Source organism: Ochotona princeps, chromosome 17 (assembly GCF_030435755.1).
Source record: "Ochotona princeps isolate mOchPri1 chromosome 17, mOchPri1.hap1, whole genome shotgun sequence".
NCBI lineage: Eukaryota > Metazoa > Chordata > Mammalia > Lagomorpha > Ochotonidae > Ochotona > Ochotona princeps.
Window position 1 is genome coordinate 397,857 of NC_080848.1, and position 19,485 is coordinate 417,341.

A 19,485-nucleotide genomic window follows, 5' to 3' on the forward strand; every position below is an offset into this window, starting at 1 on the left:
GAGGAGGCTCGTGGCTGCTGGCTTCCGATCAGCTCAGCTCTGGCTGTTCCGGCCACTTGGGGAGTGAACCAACAGACGGGGGACTCTCCTCTCTGTAAATATTCCCAATAAAAACAATAAACCTTTAGGACCTGGCACAGTAAGCTAGTGGCTCAAGTCCTTGCCTTGCATGTGCCAGGATCCCTATGGGCGCCAGTTCTAATTTCAGCAGCCCTACTTCCCATCCAGCTCCCTGCTTGTGGTCTGGGAAAGCAGTGGAGGACGGCCCAAAACCTTGGGACCCTGCACCCACGTGGGAGACCTGGAAAAGACTCCTGGCTTCAGATTGGCTCAACTCCATTGCAACCACTTGGGGAGTGAACCAGTGGATTGGAAGATCTTTCTATCTCTGCTTCTCTCTGTAAATAAGACTTTCCAATAAAAATAAATTAATTTATTTTTAAAAATCAGTCCCTTAAAGGACTGTCAAAAGTTCATGAAAATACATATCACGGGGGGGGTGGGTGGGGAATGCACACATGGATTTCCCAAAAATGTACCCCCAAAAGAACTGTGGCTTCAAGATGCTCCCCCTTGCACACCTGGAAGCGTCCCCCCTCGCAGCTCCGTGACACACACCTAGCCTCACCGCTCCCGCCTCGGCAGCCTGCAGTGAGCCCCAGGATCTGCGTCAGCGTGCGCACGGGGCGCCCCAGGCTGCCCACCTGTCTTCCAGCTCCCACATCGCCACAGGCTGTGGTGAAGGATCTGGGAGATGTGTGCCTTCCCGCTGGCAGCCCCCTGTGGTACCTTCTTCCTGGATAGATACTGTGTCAGCCGCGTTCAAAGCTGGGGTTCTTGGGGGTGCTTTCAGGACGGGGGAGATACATTGTGTCTGGGCCAGCTGGGACGTAGTGGAGAGAGAGAGGGTGACTGCAGGTCACCACCTCCTGCTAGGTGGGGTGGGGCAGGCAGTGACCCAGATGCCCAGCGGGCAGGCCACTGCACTGTGCCGAGGGGTGAGCTCCAGCCCCGTGGCTTCAGCCCCTCTGAGAGGGCTGAGTTCACATGTTCCACACAAGCTGGCACGTGTTCCCCAGCACAGGGAAGGAACCCTGCTGACTGTGGCGTGTGCAGGCTGGGCCTGATGTCACCTCACAGGGCCCCAGCACTGGGCCCAAGACCACCCTCCCTCTGGGACAGTCCTTGAGTTGCCTCCCAGGGGTCCTGCCCTCTGCTCCTGGGGAACATCGTAACGGGTTGGAGGAGGGAAGCAGCCTGGGAGACTGGGGTTCCCTCCTGCGTGTGTCCTCCCACTATGGTTCTGAGTCCCCCATCAGAGTCCACCCTGTACATCACCCCTTATTAGCAGGGCCCCTAAGAGAACCTGTGCCCCTGGTGGGTACACATGTCCCAGCACCCACAGCCAGGTGGGCAGTATATGGACATGCTCACAGACCCAGCTGCCCACACCAGCAAGGAGCACCACCTCAATGTGGACAAGAAATGATTCCATTGCCAATGACACAGCAGAGGGACTGGGGAGGGGGTGCCACTGTCACAGCCGTCACAAACTCGCGGTCTGTGGGTGGGCAGTGACGTCACCTCCCCTCACACCACAGGGCTCCTCACACACAGTAGGCCATCATACCACAGGATCCTGGAGCTTCATTGAAAGTGTTGTGCCACTGTGGACGCTAACAGATAAAGCATGAGGGAAAAGAGTGGCCAGTGGAAATGATGACAGGGGTGTGGCATTCTGAGAACAGAACTGTTTCAAACAGGAAGCAAAAAGCAGAAAGGAGATGATGGAGACATGGGGACGCTGAGTGTGGACGGGCAGGGGCAGGCCGGGCTGGGCCAGGGCCGCGGGCATCCCGGAAGCCCCCCTGGCAGCATTCACCCATTCGGGCTGAGGGCTCGGCCTTGTGCTGGTTCTCTTCCCGGCTGGCCATCATGGCTGGCATGGGGAGCCCGGCAGCTGCCCTGGGCAGCAGGCTGGCCTGCAGGGAGGCCTGAGGCACGCGCTCCAGCGAGGCAGGGCCCTACCCGGTGTCGCACACTGCTGGCTGAGTGGTGGCGAGTCCTGGCAGCGGGGATGCCCCAGGGCTGGCCTTTGCTGCCCTGGCCGCTGACGGACGGAGGACTGCTCGGCTCCCTGCAGGACGCGCCCGGCCGCACTGGACACCCGGCATGGCAGGCCCAGGACCCCCATGCCACGGCGGGCGGCGGAATGCGCAGGCGCGAGAGCACGTGACAGGCCGCCCACGTGACTGCTTCTGCACGTGACTGCCCCAGGTGCCTGGATCTGCACCCCGAAACCGCGGGAAGAGTCCCGGGGTCGCAGCTGCCCAGGCGCTCGCCGTGGACTCGTGACGTCACTGCCCTCGGGACCAGGACCTGCCCGGGCCTCGCATGACGTCAGAACGGTCCACCCGCCCCGCCGGGCAGGGAGCCATTCCCGGGAGGGGCACCCCAACACTGAGTCGTGTCCCAGACACGGGGGCCCCCCGAGGGTCTCTTCCCCTTGTGCAGTGGGCAGCTGCACCCCAGCACTGAGTTGAGTCCCAGACACGGGGAGCCCACTGAGGGTCTCTTCCCTTGTGCAGTGGGCAGCTGCACCCCGACACTGAGCCGGGTCCCAGACACGGGGGGCCCACCGAGGGTCTCTTCCCACATGCAGTGGGCAGCTGCACCCCAACACTGAGCCGGGTCCCAGACACCAGGAGCCCACCGAGGGTCTCTTCCCTTGTGCAGTGGGCAGCTGCACCCCAACACTGAGTTGAGTCCTAGACACGGGGAGCCCACCGAGGGTCTCTTCCCGCATGCAATGGGCAGCCGGGTTCCATCACGGGGAGCCCGTGGAAGGCCATTGCGCAAGCCACACTGCCTGAAGCCCCTGGCCTCAGCCCCGCAAAGGGTGTTGGAGGTCCCTCTGTACCTCCAGGGCTCTGAGAGGGATGACTCACACATGGGAACGACTGTCCCTGGCACTGCCAAGTCTTGCTTTTGTCCCCCGAGGACCCCGACAACATGTGGGAAGCAGCAGGTGGGAGAACTCTACCCAGTGCTGGTGCCCAGCTTTGCCCTGTCCAGCCTCGGCTGTTGCCAGGACTTGAATGGGCCAGTGTGTGGAATATCTGCCTTGCAAATAATTAAAACATAGAAAAGGGCAGGGCATTTATTTTTCAAACTATAAAGCTGAGCAAGATCTGACACTTGGGTTCCCTGGGCCCCGCGGGAAGTGTCGTCCTGCCCTACGAACCCCCGCCCAGCTCCCGGGCGGCATGAGCTGTTCTGACTTTTGATGACAGAAAGAAGCGTGCATCCAGGGACTTTCTGCTCCTCAGGGAACTTTCCGCTCCTCAGGGAACTTTCCAGTTGGCTTGTTGCTGGATGCCAGCCCATGTCACGGGCACGTCCTCTGTGTAGCTGGGGACACTGCATGATGGTCAACAGGACCAGTAGCAGAGTGGCGCAGTGGGAGCGTGCTGGCCCCATAACCCAGAGGCTGATGGATCGAAGCCATCCTCTGCTAGGTGCTCCTCCTGAGCAGTCACTCCCAGCTTCCCCTCCGTTTCTGGACAGCCAGTTGTCCTAAAGGCAGCCATCAGACAGTACCAGGAGGTGTGGCTCTATGGTGTGAGGGTTAGCACTATGGAGTGAATCCAGTGGTCCGAGTTAAAATCTCGGTAGAACCTGTTATGCCTAGTATCTTTTTGCCCATGGGGCCTCCCAGCATGCTGGGCTCCACCTGTATGGTCAAGGTGCCTGCGGCTGCCCTCAACTGCCCTGCTGCGGTCAGAGGCCGGCAGGGGCACCGGGAGCTGCAGCTTCCCACCTTCCTTCTCTCAACTGGAAGGAGACCCTCCATCTGCTGATTGTTCCCCCACACGCCTACAGCAGCCAGGAACTCCGGCGGGGTCTCCAGTGGAGAGCTGGACGATGGGCAAGCAGCCAGGATTCACGCACCCCAAGGGCAGCTTAACCCACGGCAGGGAATAAACCACGCAACCCCTTCACGGTTGTAGAACCAGGTGCAGGGACGAGCTGGCTGCTGCGTCTCCTCCCCGTGTCCTCGTGCTCACTGGCTCTGGGTGCCTTCACCACAGCAACACGCGGGAACACAGCCCACCTGGTGCCCGCACGCCAACCTGCACGGCTGCTGGGCCTGGAGGCCCGTGTGGCCACACCTGCGGGCGCCTGCTGTGAGCACCCACCGTCCCAGCCTCGGAGCCAGCGCTGGACTAGGACCTGAAGGCCACTCGATGGACATGCACAGGAACACGGCTAAGACGCCTAGCCCTCTGCAACCCCATGCTCGGCCAGTGTCCCACAGGGGGCTAGACACTTGTCTACACTGGCTACAGTGGTCCAAGCTTACAGGCAGGTGGAGACTGACACACGTGCAGTGCCCAGGCAGCCCCAGCACCCAGGGTCCCCGCGTTCCTCCTCACTGAGTCACCAGGCCGAAGTGCTGGTCCCCTCTCTGACCCCACCCGCCACTAGGGAGAAACCCTGGAGGGCCAGTGCTGTGGGCAAGGGGTTAAGTCAACACTTGCAACACTGGTTTGTGTCCCGGCTGCTCCACTTCCCATCCAGCCCAGTCTGTGGCCTGGGAAAGCAGTGGAGGACGGCCAAGGCCTTGAGACCATGCACCTGCGTGGGAAACCCGAGAGAAGCTCCTGATTGGCTCAGCTCAGGCTACTGTGGTCATTTGGTGAGTGAATGAGATGGGCGATATCTAAAGTGTTCAAAATGAACCGCAGGCAGGGCTCTTGCCCACAGAGGGGCTCATGGTCAGCCCTGGAACAGGGGCGGCTCCCGGGCAAGGTGACGGGGCCGTTCTGTGCAGCAAGGGGCACACAAGCAGCAGGGCCGCAGCGGCCCCACCAACTCTCCACACCTGCCCACTCAACTGTTTATTCCACTACTGGTCACCTCAGGCTAGGAGAACCACACAGCAGGACTCGGCCTTCAGCACACTGTCCCGCAGCTGCCCGGACAGGTACACCACACACGTGCGTGCGCGCGCACACACACACACACACAATGGATGACCGTGGGAGCGCACTCAAGGGTCGGGGGTCATCACCACGGCCACGGCCCTGCAGCCATGTGGGCACTGGCTCCTTCTACAGGAGCCTGCAGCACGGCACTGTGGGCTGCGGTCATGCCACACAGCCGAGGGCAGTGCCAGGGCCCCCTCCCACACTCCCCTCCAGGGTGATGCAGCGAGCCTGGCAGGCCTCCAGGGAGGGGGATGGAGACTCAGCATGAGGAGCTTGTCCCCCAAACTGCAAGTGGGAAAGACCAAGCGCCACGCCAGGCAAGGAGTAGGCCAGGGCCTGCTGGCCCCGTCCACAGCCAGCAGATGTGTCAGCCCTGCCTTCCCGCTCGGCTCTGGGCCGATCCGCGGCCTGGCTCTGCAGCGTGCTCTCGGTCTCTGCCACGGAGTAGAGTCCAAGGGTGCCAGGCTGGGGAGGTCCTTCTCTCCACGCATTTCTGCGGATGGCACCGTGTGTGCCCCGGGGCACGCCCACACGCAGCGGGAGCAGGACTAGGAACCAGGGCCCTGCGGGTGGTCCAAGCAGCCCGTACTGCGGCCTCTTCACCACTTGATGTCCAGGCCGTCCGTGCGGCCGCCGGGGCCCAGGAAGGTGGTGTGCAGTGTCTGCTGCGCCTTTGGGGAGTCGCTCCCATCTAGCCACTCCCGGTACAGTGCCTGCATAGGCCTGCTGGCTTCCGGGGGGCGCACCGGGAGGCCCGAGGAGATACCTTCCATCTGCTGCAGCAGGGCCTTGTCCGCCTGGCCATCCTCACTGTGGGCTTGGCCTCGGCCGTTCAAGCACCCTGAAAGACACGCAGGCGCCCCGCTGCAGACGGAAGCACGCCAGGTGGGCCCGAGGCCCCCGACCCCTGGAGGCCCTGTACACAGCACTTCCAGTTCCTCCTGTCAGCTGCGGCAAGGAGCCACCCTGCTGGCCATGTATGAGCCGTGCGTGCCATCCGGCACTCGCTCAGAAGCAGGGACCAGGGTCATACCCACACCTGTAGCGCTGGCACCCCTGTGGGCATGTCTGAATCCTGGCCGCCCCGCTTCCCATCCAGCTCCCTGCTGGTGGCCTGGGAAAGCAGTCGAGGACGGCCCAAAGCCTTGGGACCCTGCCCCCGCGTGAGACACCCAGAGAAGCTCCAGGATCCTGGCTTCGGATCAGCTCAGCTCCAGCTGTAGCAGCCACTTGGGGAGTGAACCAGGGGATGTTAAATCCCCCTCTGTGTATTCTGCCCCTCATATAAGCAAATCAAACTTGTTTTCTTAAAGATTAGGATGATGCGGGACCTGCCCTCAACACCCCCGGCACACGGTGGGGGCTTCCTCGGCCCCACAAAGTCCCTTGTTTCCCTGCCTTAGCTTCCTGCACTCCTGGGTGCCGCCCCCTCCTCAGGAAGACCCTTCAGGTCAGAGGACCAGGTGACAAGGTGGGACCTCGTCCCCTTCCTCTCCTCATGCTGGGGTCCCGACACACCAGACACGCTCACTGAGCCGCTCATTTCACACTCACTTGGAGCAGCAAAGACCCCAGCTGCCCCCCAACCGCACCAACTCCATCACACCCAGGCACAGACCAGGACCCCGGGGGTCAGGGCTCCCCCTTTCTGACCACCCACATCTGCTCACCGGCAAGCCCCCTGTCCCAACCTCAGCCTGCGACGGGCACCCACGCCACAGGGACTCCAGCCTCGGTCCCACCCCCTCGTCTCAGCTCGCAGGTGGACGGGGTGTCCCTGCCCCAGCAGCAGCGCAGGAGTGGGCCGTCAACTGTTCCTCACGTGACACAGGTGTGAAGGGCCAGAGAGAACTGGTGGAGCCAGGGACATGCGTCCAGGGCAGTGCCACGGCAGGCCCGGTGCGCACTCACCTCGGGGACACGCCAACACCTCCACAAAGTGGTAGGGCAGCCGGCCCTTCCGGAGCTTCAGCACCATGTTCTGGATGTTCCTGAAGCCGTAGGCGGCCGCGAAGCGCAGCAGCACCTGCCCGTTCCTCTCCAGTGTGACCTCTCGGAAGTCCCGGTTTCTGGGAGACGAACAAAACGGACCTGGGCCACCAGCCCCCCAACCACCCGACGGGGGCTTCCCCAGGCGCCCAGCCCCCAGTCCTCACACCTGAGGGCGCGGTAGGTCACCTCCTCCACGCGTTCACCAAACAGCTCCTTGGCTGCATGTCTGAAGACGTGTGCCAGGTACCCGTCGGAGCCGGCTCCATCATGGCCCCTCATGGCCTCCTCCTCACAGTCCCCAAACCTCACAAGCAGAAAAAAGACAACTCCTTCAGCGTGCTGGAGGGGGCCCAGCTCCCCGCACAGGGGCCTGCTGAGACCCCCACCCTTCTGCCACGAAGGTACATGCGTCCCTGGGTCTCACGGCCGCCAGGGGACCCACACCGGTGCCTCTGCGGGGCTGTCCACGCAGCGCCTGGGGTGCAGCAGGGCACCTTCTCCCCCCACCCGTGTCCAGAGCCCACGTACAGAGTGTCCACGGCGGCATCCGTCACGGAGAGGTCACTCTGCTCCATTATCTGCGCAACCTCGCCTGCAGACAAACGCGTGTCAGACACTGCAGGAAACGTGTGGCTCTGAAGCCCTGCACAGCACAGCCCGCTGGGCACAGCAAGGGCTGGACGAGACAGAACACGCCGGGGGTACGCAAAGGGTACCCCAGCAACGTGTCTGGTGCAAGCTCTCGCGGAGGGGTGAACGGACGCAAGCTGGCTGCGGCTACTGAGGACAGCTCTGCAACCGCCAGCCGAGGCTGAGAAGTGCAGTGCAAGAGAGAGTCTTCAGTCCTCTGGTTCACTCCCCATGTGCCCCCACTGCGGGGGCTAGGCCAGGTCCCACAGGACCCCAGGATGCCCCCCGGGTCTCCCACGTGCTTCAGCCATCCGTGCTGGACTGCAACAGGAGCTGGGATTCCAGCCCAGGGTTAGGAAACAGACAGAAAAGGCTGACAGAAAAAGTGCGTCTTGGGGCCAGCATAGTGCGTGTGTGTGTATTTAATTAGAAAAGCAGATTTACAGAGAAAAGGAGAAAAAGATCTTCCGCTGGTTGGTTCACAAGCGGCCGCAATGGCCAGAGCTGCGCCAATGTGAAGCCAGGAGCCAGGAGCTTCTTCAGGGTCTCCTGCAGAACATTATGACCCTAGAAGGTCAGCGAGCACAGGATTACAGCTGATTGGATAATATTTGTATGAGAACATGGAACGGATACCTTTTGTATAACTGGATATCGTTTGTATGAGAACAGTTGAGTGGACAGCATGTAACAAAAGTATTGAAACAGTTGATGGGTTTTGTTGATAAGCTCAATACCTCCCCCCTTATCCCATAGGACCCTCAGTGTATAAAGTCTGATGGAACCGGCAGAGTGCACGCATGTTATTATTGGCTCTGCGCACCAAGTCCATCGCTGCAGGACCGTCTCCCACGCGCGTGCAGGGTCCCAAGGACTTGGCCATCCTTTGCTGCTTTCCCAGGCCACCAGCAGGGAGCTGGATGGGAAGTGGAGCTGCCGGGACATGAACCAGTGCCCATATGGGATCCTGGTGTATGCAAGGTGAGGATTAAGTTAGTAAGCCATAGCACTGAGCCCAAAAATAAAATTAAATCTTTAAAAAACACAAGTGTGGCACAGCTCATTAAGCCACCACGTGCAAAGCCAGCATCTCACCCTGTGGTGCCCGTTTGTTCCTGGGAACTCCATCTTAGACCTAGCTCCACGCGGATGTGCCAGGGAGGCAGTGGAAGACGGCCGGAGTCTCAGGCTCCTGCTGCCCACGGCAGGACAAGCAGGTGGAGTTCTTGGCACCTGGTTGTGGCCGAGGCCAGGCCCGGCTGTTGCAATCACTTGGGGATCGGCCAGGGGATGACAACGCTCGCTGGCTGGGCGTCCTTAGCTGCCTGGCCAGACCCCAAGCCCTCTTCCCATTCCTCCTGCTCTGTGGCCCGTAGGCCTTGTTGACAGGGTCCCCCTGTCAGATTCTGGGACCTGAGCCACATGAAAGGCCCCTGCCCTCCAGGCTTCTCTCCGCCCTCCCTCAAGTCCAAATACTGCAGGGCCTGTTTCCAGACTACAGTGGAGCTGCCAGATGTTAGCCAGCGGAGGTCTCAGGCTGGGCCTGGCATCTTCTAAATGCGCTCCTATGCTCTGCGGAGCCCCAGTGCCAGCAGGATGCGGGGGTCAGCCGTGTCACGCAGCAGTGTCCAGCCTCGCAGGCTGTGCTGGGTGCGTCATGTGTAAGGACCCCAGGCCATGGACCTCGTGAGCTGTCCCACCTAGGGGAGCAGGCGGACTGGAAGTGGGACCTAATGTAACCCTGCCCTCCAGCTTCAGGCGACGGGACCCCAGGGGCAACGAGAACCAGCACTGCCTGGCCCCATGGCCCCTCACCTGACGTTAACACACAGTCCACACCGCGGCAACCAGGCATGGCGGCAGGAGGAACTTCCTGCAGCGCCTCCAGCTTCTTGTCATAGCAGGGGGCCACGATGACGTGGAAAATCTTGTCTGGAGACAGGTTCTAGGGGCAAGGGAGAGGCACTGTGTCCAGGGCAGGTGTCCACCCTGGCTCTGCCCCGGCTTTCCTCCATAGAGGAGGCTCTCAAAGCCTGCCCCAGTGCAGCTGGATTTAAGGAACCCACAGGCCCAGCAGCCTGGGCAGCTGGCTACAGCAAGCAGGAGAGCTGGGCTGTCCGAGCCTGCACACCCAGTGCGCCCCTCGCTTACCAGGCATGCTGGCCATCTCTGTCCCGGGGCCTTGCCACACGGACTGTGGGCCAACGGTGGAGCCAGAACTGGCAGCAAAGCCAGGTGCCAGCAGATCCTTCGTGGGAAGGCCCCTTGCCTGCTGGCAGCCCACCTGGTGGCCAGGTGAGGGGCTCTCGCAGGCTGGGTTTCTGAGGCCCAGCTGTCCCTCACCAGAACCAGCAGGCGGGCAGGGCTGCAGGCTAGCAGGTCCGGGAGACTCCCAGGCAGCTAAAACCTCCCCGCCTCTGACAGCAGAGCAAACAGGCCCGACGACTTGGCACCAAGGGAGAGGCCCTTCCACTGAAGGGACCAGGCGCACGAGGTGGCCTCAGGCTGCCTGGCGGGGCTGTCCCAGGAGGGACAGGGGCCGCGCGTGGGCACTGCAGGCAGCCCCGGAGCACAAGGGTTGGCGAGGGCAAGGGGCCGAGGAGGGCTGAGGTGGGGCAATTGGACCAGATGGGCCTGGTCCCTCGCACGGAGCGCACAGCCTCGGGGAAGCAGCTGAGGAGTCACGTGACACCCATGTTCTAGAAGGCCAGGGCACAACCTGTGGGTGAGGCCACATGCTGCTTCTCCTGAGCCCTGTGTGTGAGCTTCTGGGGCCGCACCAGAGGTTAAGGAGCCAGGACGGAGGGAAAGGCACTGCACTCGCCCGAAGCCAGGTGCTCCCTGGCCACCCGGGGGAGGCCTCGCCCACCCCACCCTCCCAGGCCGCCTGCCCAGCCCTGCAAGCAGCTGCCTTACCTTCTGTCTGGCAAAGTAGTCCTTCACCAGGGAACCCATGACCTGCTGGGGAGACTTGGCAGTGCAGAGGTGAGGTGTGACGGGGCGGCCCAGCACCCGCTCGGCGTACCGGACCCAGCCTGGAGGAGAGGAGGCCCCGGGAGAGGGTGAGCACACCGGAGCTGGCTCCCGCTGCCCCGACCCTCCTGTGGCCACAGGGAAGCTGGCACCCGGAGGCTTAGGTCCGCTCAGGGCCTGCCGCACTGTCTCCTTCACGAGCCAGGCGGGGGTCGGGCGAGAGGTCCTGTCAGGCCCCCCAGAACTTAATGGACAGAAGGCACGGGGCCACAGCCCCCGCAGAGGGCAGAGAGGGGGCCCAGCAAGACGGCCTAGTGGCTAAAGTCTCACCTTGCATCCACTGGGATCCCATATGGTCACCGGTTTGGATCCTACTGCCCCGCTTCCCATCCAGCTCCCTGCCTGTGGCCTGGGAAAGCAGTCGAGGACGGCCCAAGCCTTGGGGCCCTGCCCCCGCGTGGGAGACCCGGAGGAGGCTCCTGGCTCCTGGCTTTGGATCAGCTCAACTCCGGCTGTTGCAGCCACTTGGTGAGTGAATCAGTGGATGGACGATCTGTCTCCTCCTCTCAGTAAATCTGACTTTCCAATACAAAAAAAGGGGGGAAGGGCAGAGAATTAAGGAGCCTGCGCCCAGCACAGAGCCCGCAGCGCTGACTCCCAGGCACACAGGGGCCTTCGCAATCTCCCCAAGACGCACATTATGTGCAAATTACCCGAGTCTCTGTTTCCTTCTTTTTTTTAAAGATTTATTTTATTTTTATGGGAAAGGCGGATATATAGAGAGGAGGAGAGACAGAGATCTTCCATCTGATGATTCACTCCCCAAGTGGCCACAACAGCCAGAGCTGAGCCAATCCGAGGCCAGGAACCAGGAGCCTCTTCCAGGTCTCCCACGCGGGTGCAGGGACCCAAGGCTTTGGGCCGTCCTCCACTGCTTTCCCAGGCCTCAAGAAGGGAGCTGGATGGGAAGCAGGGCCGCTGGGATTAGAACCGGCACCCATATGGAATCCTGGCATGTGCAAGGCGAGGACTTTAACCACTACGCTATTGCACCGGGCCCTCAATTTGTTTTGTAACAAGTTTATCTTTTTTTTTTTTGAAGATTTATTTTTTTATTTTTATTACAAAGTCAGATATACTGAGAGGAGAGATAGAGAGGAAGTGGAGCTGCCGGGATTAGAACCAGCGGCCATATGGGATCAAGGCGAGGACCTTAGCCACTAGGCCACGCCGCCAAGCCCAAGTTTATCTTTTAATTCCATTTTCTCATGAAATTTTCTTCAGATTTATTTATTTGAAAGATAGAGTTACATAGAGAGACAGAGAGAGCAATTTCCCTTCTGCTGGTTCACTCCCCAGATGGCCACAAGGGACAGAGCTGGCAGGAGCCATCCCCTCCACCCCTCCCTTGCACATGAGCAGGGAGCCGCATCAGAAGCGGAGCCCACATGGGGTGCCGGCATTGCAGGCAGCGGCTTTACCCACAACGCCCGCCTGCCCTCCCTGAGTCTCCCCTCGACTCCCTGCATGAAGGGAGCACCCGCTGGCCTGTTGAACAGACTCAGACCTGGCCTCCTTCAGACTCGAACACTGCCAGGCACCAGCCCAGGGGCAGCACCTGCCAACCTGCCCGGGCCTGTCCTGCCAGCCACAGTGCTGCCTCACGGAGCTTCCCACACCTTCCTGACACTGGGCCCGGCTGTAGCCACCTGACACCCTCATGTCTCCCACGGCTCCCTCCCTGGCCATCACTGCTGCCACGGCTCTCACCTCCTCTGCTACGGTTAGTGGGGTGTGGAGCAAAGGAGGCTGTTGTGACAAAGCCTGCTGACACACACTGATGCACCCAAGAGCACCCTGGCTCTCGGGCCACTGCAGAGGCTTGGGGACCAGTACCCCACTGCCTCTCCCGGCAGGCAAGGTCTCCTAGGGAATACAGGGAGTCAGGCCTCTGTTAGACGGAAGAATCGATGCCTCTGGCCACAGCAACGGGCTCTCATCCCAATTCCGTCATTCCAGAGCTCTGGCCACACGCACACAGTTACTCTTTTTAAAAATAAAAAATGCCTTAAAACACAGCGTCTGAGCCAGGTCCTTACGTCACCCGCTACCTCATGCCCCACCGGGGCACAGTGGGGCACACCGAGGTACACCAGGGCACACCGGGACACATCGGCCACTCGCTGTGGTGCACTGGGACGACCTCATCCCGCTTCCCGGGATACACCGGGGAACACCAGGGCACACCAGGGCACACCTGGGTCACACCCGGGCACACCGGCCACTCGCTGAGGTGCACTGGGACGACAGCTCTGTGGGCCTTGAGCACAGTGGCAGGGCAAGGGGCACCTGCAGTGGGCAGAGGAGGCCAGCAGGCAACAGGCCAGCCTCACAGCTGTAGGACAAGCATAGCAGGAAACTACAACCCTGGGAGCCCCACCTGCCAGCAGAGCGCGGGCAGCTGTGGAGGTGGCACCCTCTCCTGCCACAGTCCCCCTGAGCACTGACACCAGGCCCGGACAGCTGTGGAGGTGGCACCCTTTCCTGCCACAGTCCCCACCCCCACCTGCCAGCAGAGCACGGGCAGCCGTGGAGGTGGCACCCTCTCCTGCCACAGTCCCCACCCCCCCCCCCGAGCACTGACACCAGGCCCGGGCTGTTGGCAGATGAGCCAGCTCCTTGAGCCATCTTCTCTTCCCAGCCTCATGGGTGCTCAGCAGCCAGCATCCACACGCTGGTCCTGAGCCCTGCCTCCACGACTGAATGACGAGTGCTAACATAAACAATGTGGGGAAATTTCAAAATCCCAGAATTTACGTAGCTCACTATTGGCCTAAGCCGGGCGGCAGAACCCACAGACCTCACGTGCCCTCTGCCAGTACTGAGAGCCCTCCCTGCTTCCCTCATGTGTCCTCTGCCAATATTCTCCTACTCCTCAACTTGCCATCTTGCCAGGGTGGAAGAATCCTACGACGAACGTCTCCTATAATAGGAGAAACTGAAGAATGCTGGGGGAGGGGGCTGGGAGCCCCCCAGGGGCACAGGACCCCGGCCGCCGCCTCCTGGGCCGGAGATGGCACACGGATGGAGGAACTGCTGGGCCGACACCTGCCCTACAGAACACGCTGTGGCCTGGGTTGAAGCGTCCAAGCACCTGGTAGCTGAAATATGTCATGCTTTCAAGAGAAGGTGGGCTTTCCTTAAGAAAGTGACTGTTCACTCAGCCGTACAGAGGCCGAGCCCGGGCCAAGGCAGCTGGGTCACCCGCACCCCCCTTGCCCCACCGACACGCAGCAGGCGCTCACCGGGACAGGCGGAGGTCAGCATGGGCAGGGCACACCCGTCCTGGCTGTGCTGCTGGTACCGGCGCACAAACTCCTTCTGGCTCTCCAGGATGCTCAAGTCCGCAGCTATGGCCGTGTCGAACACGTAGTGCACCCCTGCAGGGGAGACAGGCTCGCTCAGTGGCCCAGTGCCATCCCGCCTCACCCCTGCAGGGGAGACACGCTCGCTCAGTGGCCCAGTGCCATCCCGCCTCACCCCTGCAGGGGAGACAGGCTCGCTCAGTGGCCCCATGCCCAGTACTGTCCCTCCTCTAGAGCTAAGAGACAATCACTGTGGTGCGGTGGGTTAGGCTGCCACCTGCAATGTAGACATCCCACAAGAGCGCCAGTTCCAATTTCAGCTGCTCCACCTCTGGTCCAAGTCCTTGCCAATGTGCTGGGGACAGCGCCAGTGCCTGGGCCTGCATCCACATGGAAGACCCTAACCCCTGGCTTCGGCCGAGCCCACTGATGACCATGAGCTCACCAGGAGAGCGATGCTTCTTGGAGCTGGTGTTGGGGCACAGTGAACTGCTTCCCACATGGGTGCCAGTGCATTTGGGAAGCAGAGGACTGTCCACGTGTCTGGGCTGGCCACCCTGTGGGAGACCTGGGCGATACGCCTGGCCTGGCCTGCCCGTTGGCCATGGGAGGTGAACTAGCAGACAAATGCTCCTCTTTGTCGCTCTCATTATCGCTATAATTGTGTCAAGTAAATTAAAAAAACAAACAAGACCAACCAATCGACTAGCTGACTCTATACTATTGAGGGTTAAAAAAATAATGGAAACTGGAATTAAAAGTTAACTTTATTTTGGTACAAAATATTTTAACCCCATGATTATAAGGGATCTTCAAAAAAATGTTCATGGAATGTTTAGTATCAACAATTTTGCATCAAATTAATATTTTCTCATTTTTATTTGAAAGGAACAGAGAGAGATGAGAGCAGTTTGCTGCAAGGGCTTCCGTAAGGCACCCCAGCCAGGGGACTGCACTGTGGGGTCCTGGCAGCTCGGACGTGCTGAGCGCAGCAGGCAGCCTGAGCAGCCCCTGTAACATGGCCTTAATAATAATTAAAAAAAAAGTTTAATTACTTCCATCTATTCGAAAGGCAGACCAAGGGACAGAGGTGGAGAGGGAGAGAGAAAGTGACACACCGACTCTCTCTCCTTCCCTCCATCCCTCCCTCTCAAGAGAATCTTCCACAAATGCCTGCAGTAACTCAGGCTCGGCCAAGCCAGCGCCAGGAGCAAAGAACACGACCTGCCATGTGGGTGCAGGCTCTGCTGCCTCCCCAGACACATTAGCAGGGGGCTGGGTTGGAACCTGTGCCTACAGAGGACGCCAGCACTGCACGCAGCAGCCTAACTCACTATGCCACAGCACCAGCCCCCAAATGTGCTTTTCTTAATATTGGCAAATAAACCTGGAACAAAATAATGTCTGTTCAGTAAGTATAATGAATTAAGCAAATACCCTTAAAATCCACAGCTGTTGCAAATCTTTACACAGTCAGTTGCACCACAAACATGCTTTGGGAATACACACTGCTATTCCTGGCGTCCAGGGGCCTAGTTCCAGGACGCTAATACCTCCACGTGCTTCCGTGCCCTGCATGAACAGCCTGGCACCTGCACATCGCTCACACAGCTTGCCTCTCACACTCAGAACCGGGTCTGGGGCTCGAGACTTGACACCACACCACAGGAACAGCTGGAGAGTTCTGGTCTGCAGCGAGTTGAACCAATGGGTACACAGCAGACATCACGGTCCACAGCAGACTTCAAAAGCCCTCCCCCCCCCCCCCCCGGTGACACTACAGCCTCCAACCACTCTGGTCCCCGGCTCCAGGCTTCCACACTTGCTCAGTTTAACAGGCACTCAGAGAGAGAGTTGTATGATGGTTCTGACAGCTCACTCTCCCATTGTCTGCAGCAGGCCATACGGGGCAGCAGCCAGGGGTCGGCCCAGCTCCCTCACCTCGGGGGCAGCAGCTGAGGGGTCGGCCCAGCTCCCCGACCTCGGGGGCAGCAGCTGAGGGGTCAGCCCAGCTCCCCGACCTTGGGAGCAGCAGCCAGGGGTCGGCCCAGCTCCCTCACCTCGGGGGCAGCAGCTGAGGGGTCGGCCCAGCTCCCCGACCTCGGGGGCAGCAGCTGAGGGGTCGGCCCAGCTCCCCGACCTCGGGGGCAGCAGCTGGGGCTCAGCCCAGCTCCCCCACAGTCGCCCTGCCTCCCGAGGACCCACTGACCAGAAGCTGGAGCCAGCAGCCACAGCCAGGACTGCACCAGCTGTGCCAACAGGCACCTTAACCACCAGGCCAGCACGACTGAGCGGCTGATGAGCTCGCGCCGCGCAGCGCAGCCTAAGGCGGAGCCGCAGACCACGGGCTCCCAAGGGGAGAAGCAGGACTCAGAGCCAGGCCTCATGTGTGCCAGCGGCTCCCTGCTCTCTCAGGGCCAGCCTTCAGCCTGGTTCCTCTCCAGAAGCCAGACGCCGACGCCAGGCTGCCCCGGGAGCACCCTGCTCCTCTGCCCTGCCCTCGTGGCCTGCAGGGAGCTGCCCGAGGTGTTCCAGGGGCCAGCCCCTGTGCCAGCAAGCACCTGTGTGCCTGCAGCAGAGCTGGCGATACCACCCACACTGAGCCCTGGCTGAGCTCCACGGCCTGTAGGAAGGGCCTTGCTGCACCCCGAGACTCTGGAAGCTTCCCAAGGCTCCTGCCCTGAGACCTGAACATCAGAGACCAAGGACCCCGAAGCTCAAGTCAGCAATCCACAAAGATCAAGAGGTTCACGCACCGAGGCTTTTGAGGAAGCCGCAGAGCCTTCTGGACGCGTCCTGTACACTGAGGTTGAACTTGGCAGCAAAGAAAGGCAAAGACTGAGGGCACACGGACACCGCCAGCACCTTGTGCTTCGACACGTCACACCTCTAGGAGAGACACACTGCTGTCATCGTGGGCGGCTCACCCAGCACCCAGGCCCACCCAGGCTCAGCACCCAGACTCCCCGCCCCACACAGACAGTCAGACAGTGAGAGGACAAACACCGGCCAGCACGAGGAAGAGGGGGAGAAACATCACGGTTCATACGTGTGACACACGGGGCAGCCTTAGTTCACACGTATGACACACACGGCAGCCTTAGTTCACACGTATGACACACACGGCAGCCTTAGTTCACACGTATGACACATGGGGCAGCCTTAGTTCACACGTATGACACATGGGGCAGCCCTTAGTTCACACGTATGACACACACGGCAGCCCTTAGTTCATACGTATGACACACGGGGCAGCCCTTAGTTCACACATATGACACACTGGGCAACCTCAGTTCACATATATGACATGGGACTACCTTACTTCACATGTATGACCCATGGGGACATCCTTGGCTCACACATATGATACTCAGGGCAGACTTAGTTCGCAGTATCTCACACGGGGCAGCCTACTTCACACGTATGACACACACGGCAGCCTTAGCTCACACATGACACACGGGACAGCCTTAGTTCACACGTATGACACATGGGGCAGCCTTAGCTCACATATGACACACGGGACAGCCTTAGTTCACACATATGACACATGGGGCAGCCCTTAGTTCACACATATGACACACGGGGCAGTTCCAGGCTCCCAGTTCCAGCCAGTGAGCCAGTGAGCCAGTGAATGGAAGATCTCTTTGTATTCTGCCTCTGCCCTTCAAGTAAATAAACAGATCCCTTTAAAGACCACACCCCCTCGGAAAGCCTGTTCCAGAGGCACTCCAGGGGCATCCCGGGGACTGGTGCTTGGGGTTAGACGCCTGACTTCCCCAGCAGAGGTTCCGCCGAGGCGACAGGAGCACGCTGCATGTGCTGGTCACCACTGCCACTGCCCAGGAGCCAGGGAGGTGTGACTGGGGACGAGAGGGACACAGGGAGGCCCCTGCCACAGCCACCTCTCCCGCCTTACATACCCAGATGCCATACCTTGTTAAGGTTCACCACCCGCAGGAAGTCTGCAGCGTTCTGCTGGGAGAGCTGGACCCCCTCCTCCGCAGTCACACAGCTGTCGCACGCCAGGCAGTCACTCAAAAAAATCTTGGCGTCAGCCAGCCTGTGGAATTCTCCCTTCTGCAAAGAACAGAGAGGTGTTATCCTGGCTCCTTCGGGGAGGGCAGCTGAACAAGCACGAGCCCCCACGACCACGGAGGGGCCAGAGGGGAGCAGCGCACACTCCCCTAGGCAGAGGGCCCCATGCAGGGCTGCCACACACAGCACCGGGGCTGCACCTGCCGCATGTCCCAGCCCGCAGCCGCATCACTCCTCCAGGTCTGCAGCACCCCAGGGCAGCCAGCAGCCCCACGGTCCCGGGGACGCCCACAGTCCTGGCTCCCGGGTGACTCAGGGTGTCGACACTGCTCTTTGGGAGGCGTCGCCCAGTAAAGCAGCCCCCGCTCTGTTCTGTCGGAAGGTCCACCCGGCCCTGGGACATGCATGCACTCGTCCTCCGGGAAGCCTCGCTCCAAGAGGCCCTTGCCAGGGTGCCTGACACCTGCCAAGCACACCACTGGCCACCACGCAGGCATTCCCAGTGCATCCCTCCTGGGAACACACTTGGGGCCGGCTGTGTGTGAACTTGGAGCTGGCCGGAGCTCACAGGAGTCAAGGTCTAAGGCTCCGTGACCAACAGCGGTGCTCTCTGGGAAACTGGGCAGCAGCCAGGGTGGGTGCCCTGTCCCTCCAGGGTCACCCCGACGGGAGCTGCGCCCCACAGGCCCTCACCCCAGGTCTGCTGGGGCCGAGCACCCCTGCAGGCCTCTCCCGTTCCTCAGGAGCCTCTGCCCGTCCACCTGTGACCTCCATCCCAGCCAGCTCTGCCCCAGTGTACAGCATTTGTTTCCAGCCCCAAAATGCGCCCCAAGCGTTCTCCTTGCCCAACAGGCCTTCCCAGCTTCCCACTGCAATCAACCTGGGCAAGGGGTGACTGCCTCCAGCCACACGCCTGTCCACCCTCCCCGCGTGGGCATCCACACCCCACTCTGAGCCCCAACCACACAGACACCGCACGCCTGTCCACCCTCCCCGCGTGGGCATCCACACCCCACTCTGAGCCCCGCCCCTGCCTGGCTGTGCACCTGTCACCCAGCCCCACAGGCCCCACCCGTGTCCCCGTCCTGTTATCTCGCCCGCACAGGGTGCCTGGCGGCCCAAGGTGACACCCGCCCGGTATGGCGCAGGGCAGCTGGCAGGCCTGGGGCTCCCCCACTCACCTCCCCGGCTCCCCCACTCACCTCCCCGGCTCCCCCACTCACCTCCCGAGCTCCCCACTCACCTCCCCGGCACCCCACTCACCTCCCCGGCACCCCACTCACCTCCCGGGCTCCCCCACTCACCTCCCCAGCACCCCACTCACCTCCCCGGCACCCCACTCACCTCCCGGGCTCCCCCACTCACCTCCCGGGCACCCCACTCACCTCCCGGGCTCCCCCACTCACCTCCCCAGCCGCCCGCACGGGGCCCGGGCTCGCCGCGGAGCTCACATTTTCCAGGTCTTCCGTTTTGGACTTTTTGCTACATTCCTTGAA

The 19,485-nt window shown here is 61.1% G+C and overlaps 1 protein-coding gene across 1 annotated transcript; it reads right to left on the reverse strand.

Annotated features, from left to right (window-relative positions):
• Positions 1–5,424: 5,424 nt before the first annotated feature.
• NARF (nuclear prelamin A recognition factor) lies at positions 5,425–18,392 on the reverse strand. Its single transcript, XM_058675667.1, has 10 exons — positions 18,264–18,392; positions 17,888–18,031; positions 16,708–16,840; positions 13,892–14,026; positions 10,530–10,648; positions 9,429–9,558; positions 7,512–7,575; positions 7,150–7,287; positions 6,903–7,060; positions 5,425–5,832 (listed from the first exon to the last, which is right to left on the reverse strand). The coding sequence occupies exons 1-10, from the start codon at positions 18,390–18,392 to the stop codon at positions 5,591–5,593; spliced, it is 1,392 nt and encodes a 463-aa protein (XP_058531650.1). The 3' UTR covers positions 5,425–5,590.
• Positions 18,393–19,485: the final 1,093 nt, after the last annotated feature.

Coding starts and splice junctions, on each gene's coding strand:
- NARF (XM_058675667.1), bottom strand. CDS start 18,392: ATGTCCCAGGGCCGGGTGGACCTTCCGACAGAACAGAGCGGGGGCTGC. Junction 9,559..10,529: donor ACTACTTTGCCAGACAGAAG/GTAAGGCAGCTG, acceptor CCTTGCCCCTAG/AACCTGTCTCCAGACAAGAT. Junction 7,061..7,149: donor GTGACCTACCGCGCCCTCAG/GTGTGAGGACTG, acceptor TTCGTCTCCCAG/AAACCGGGACTTCCGAGAGG.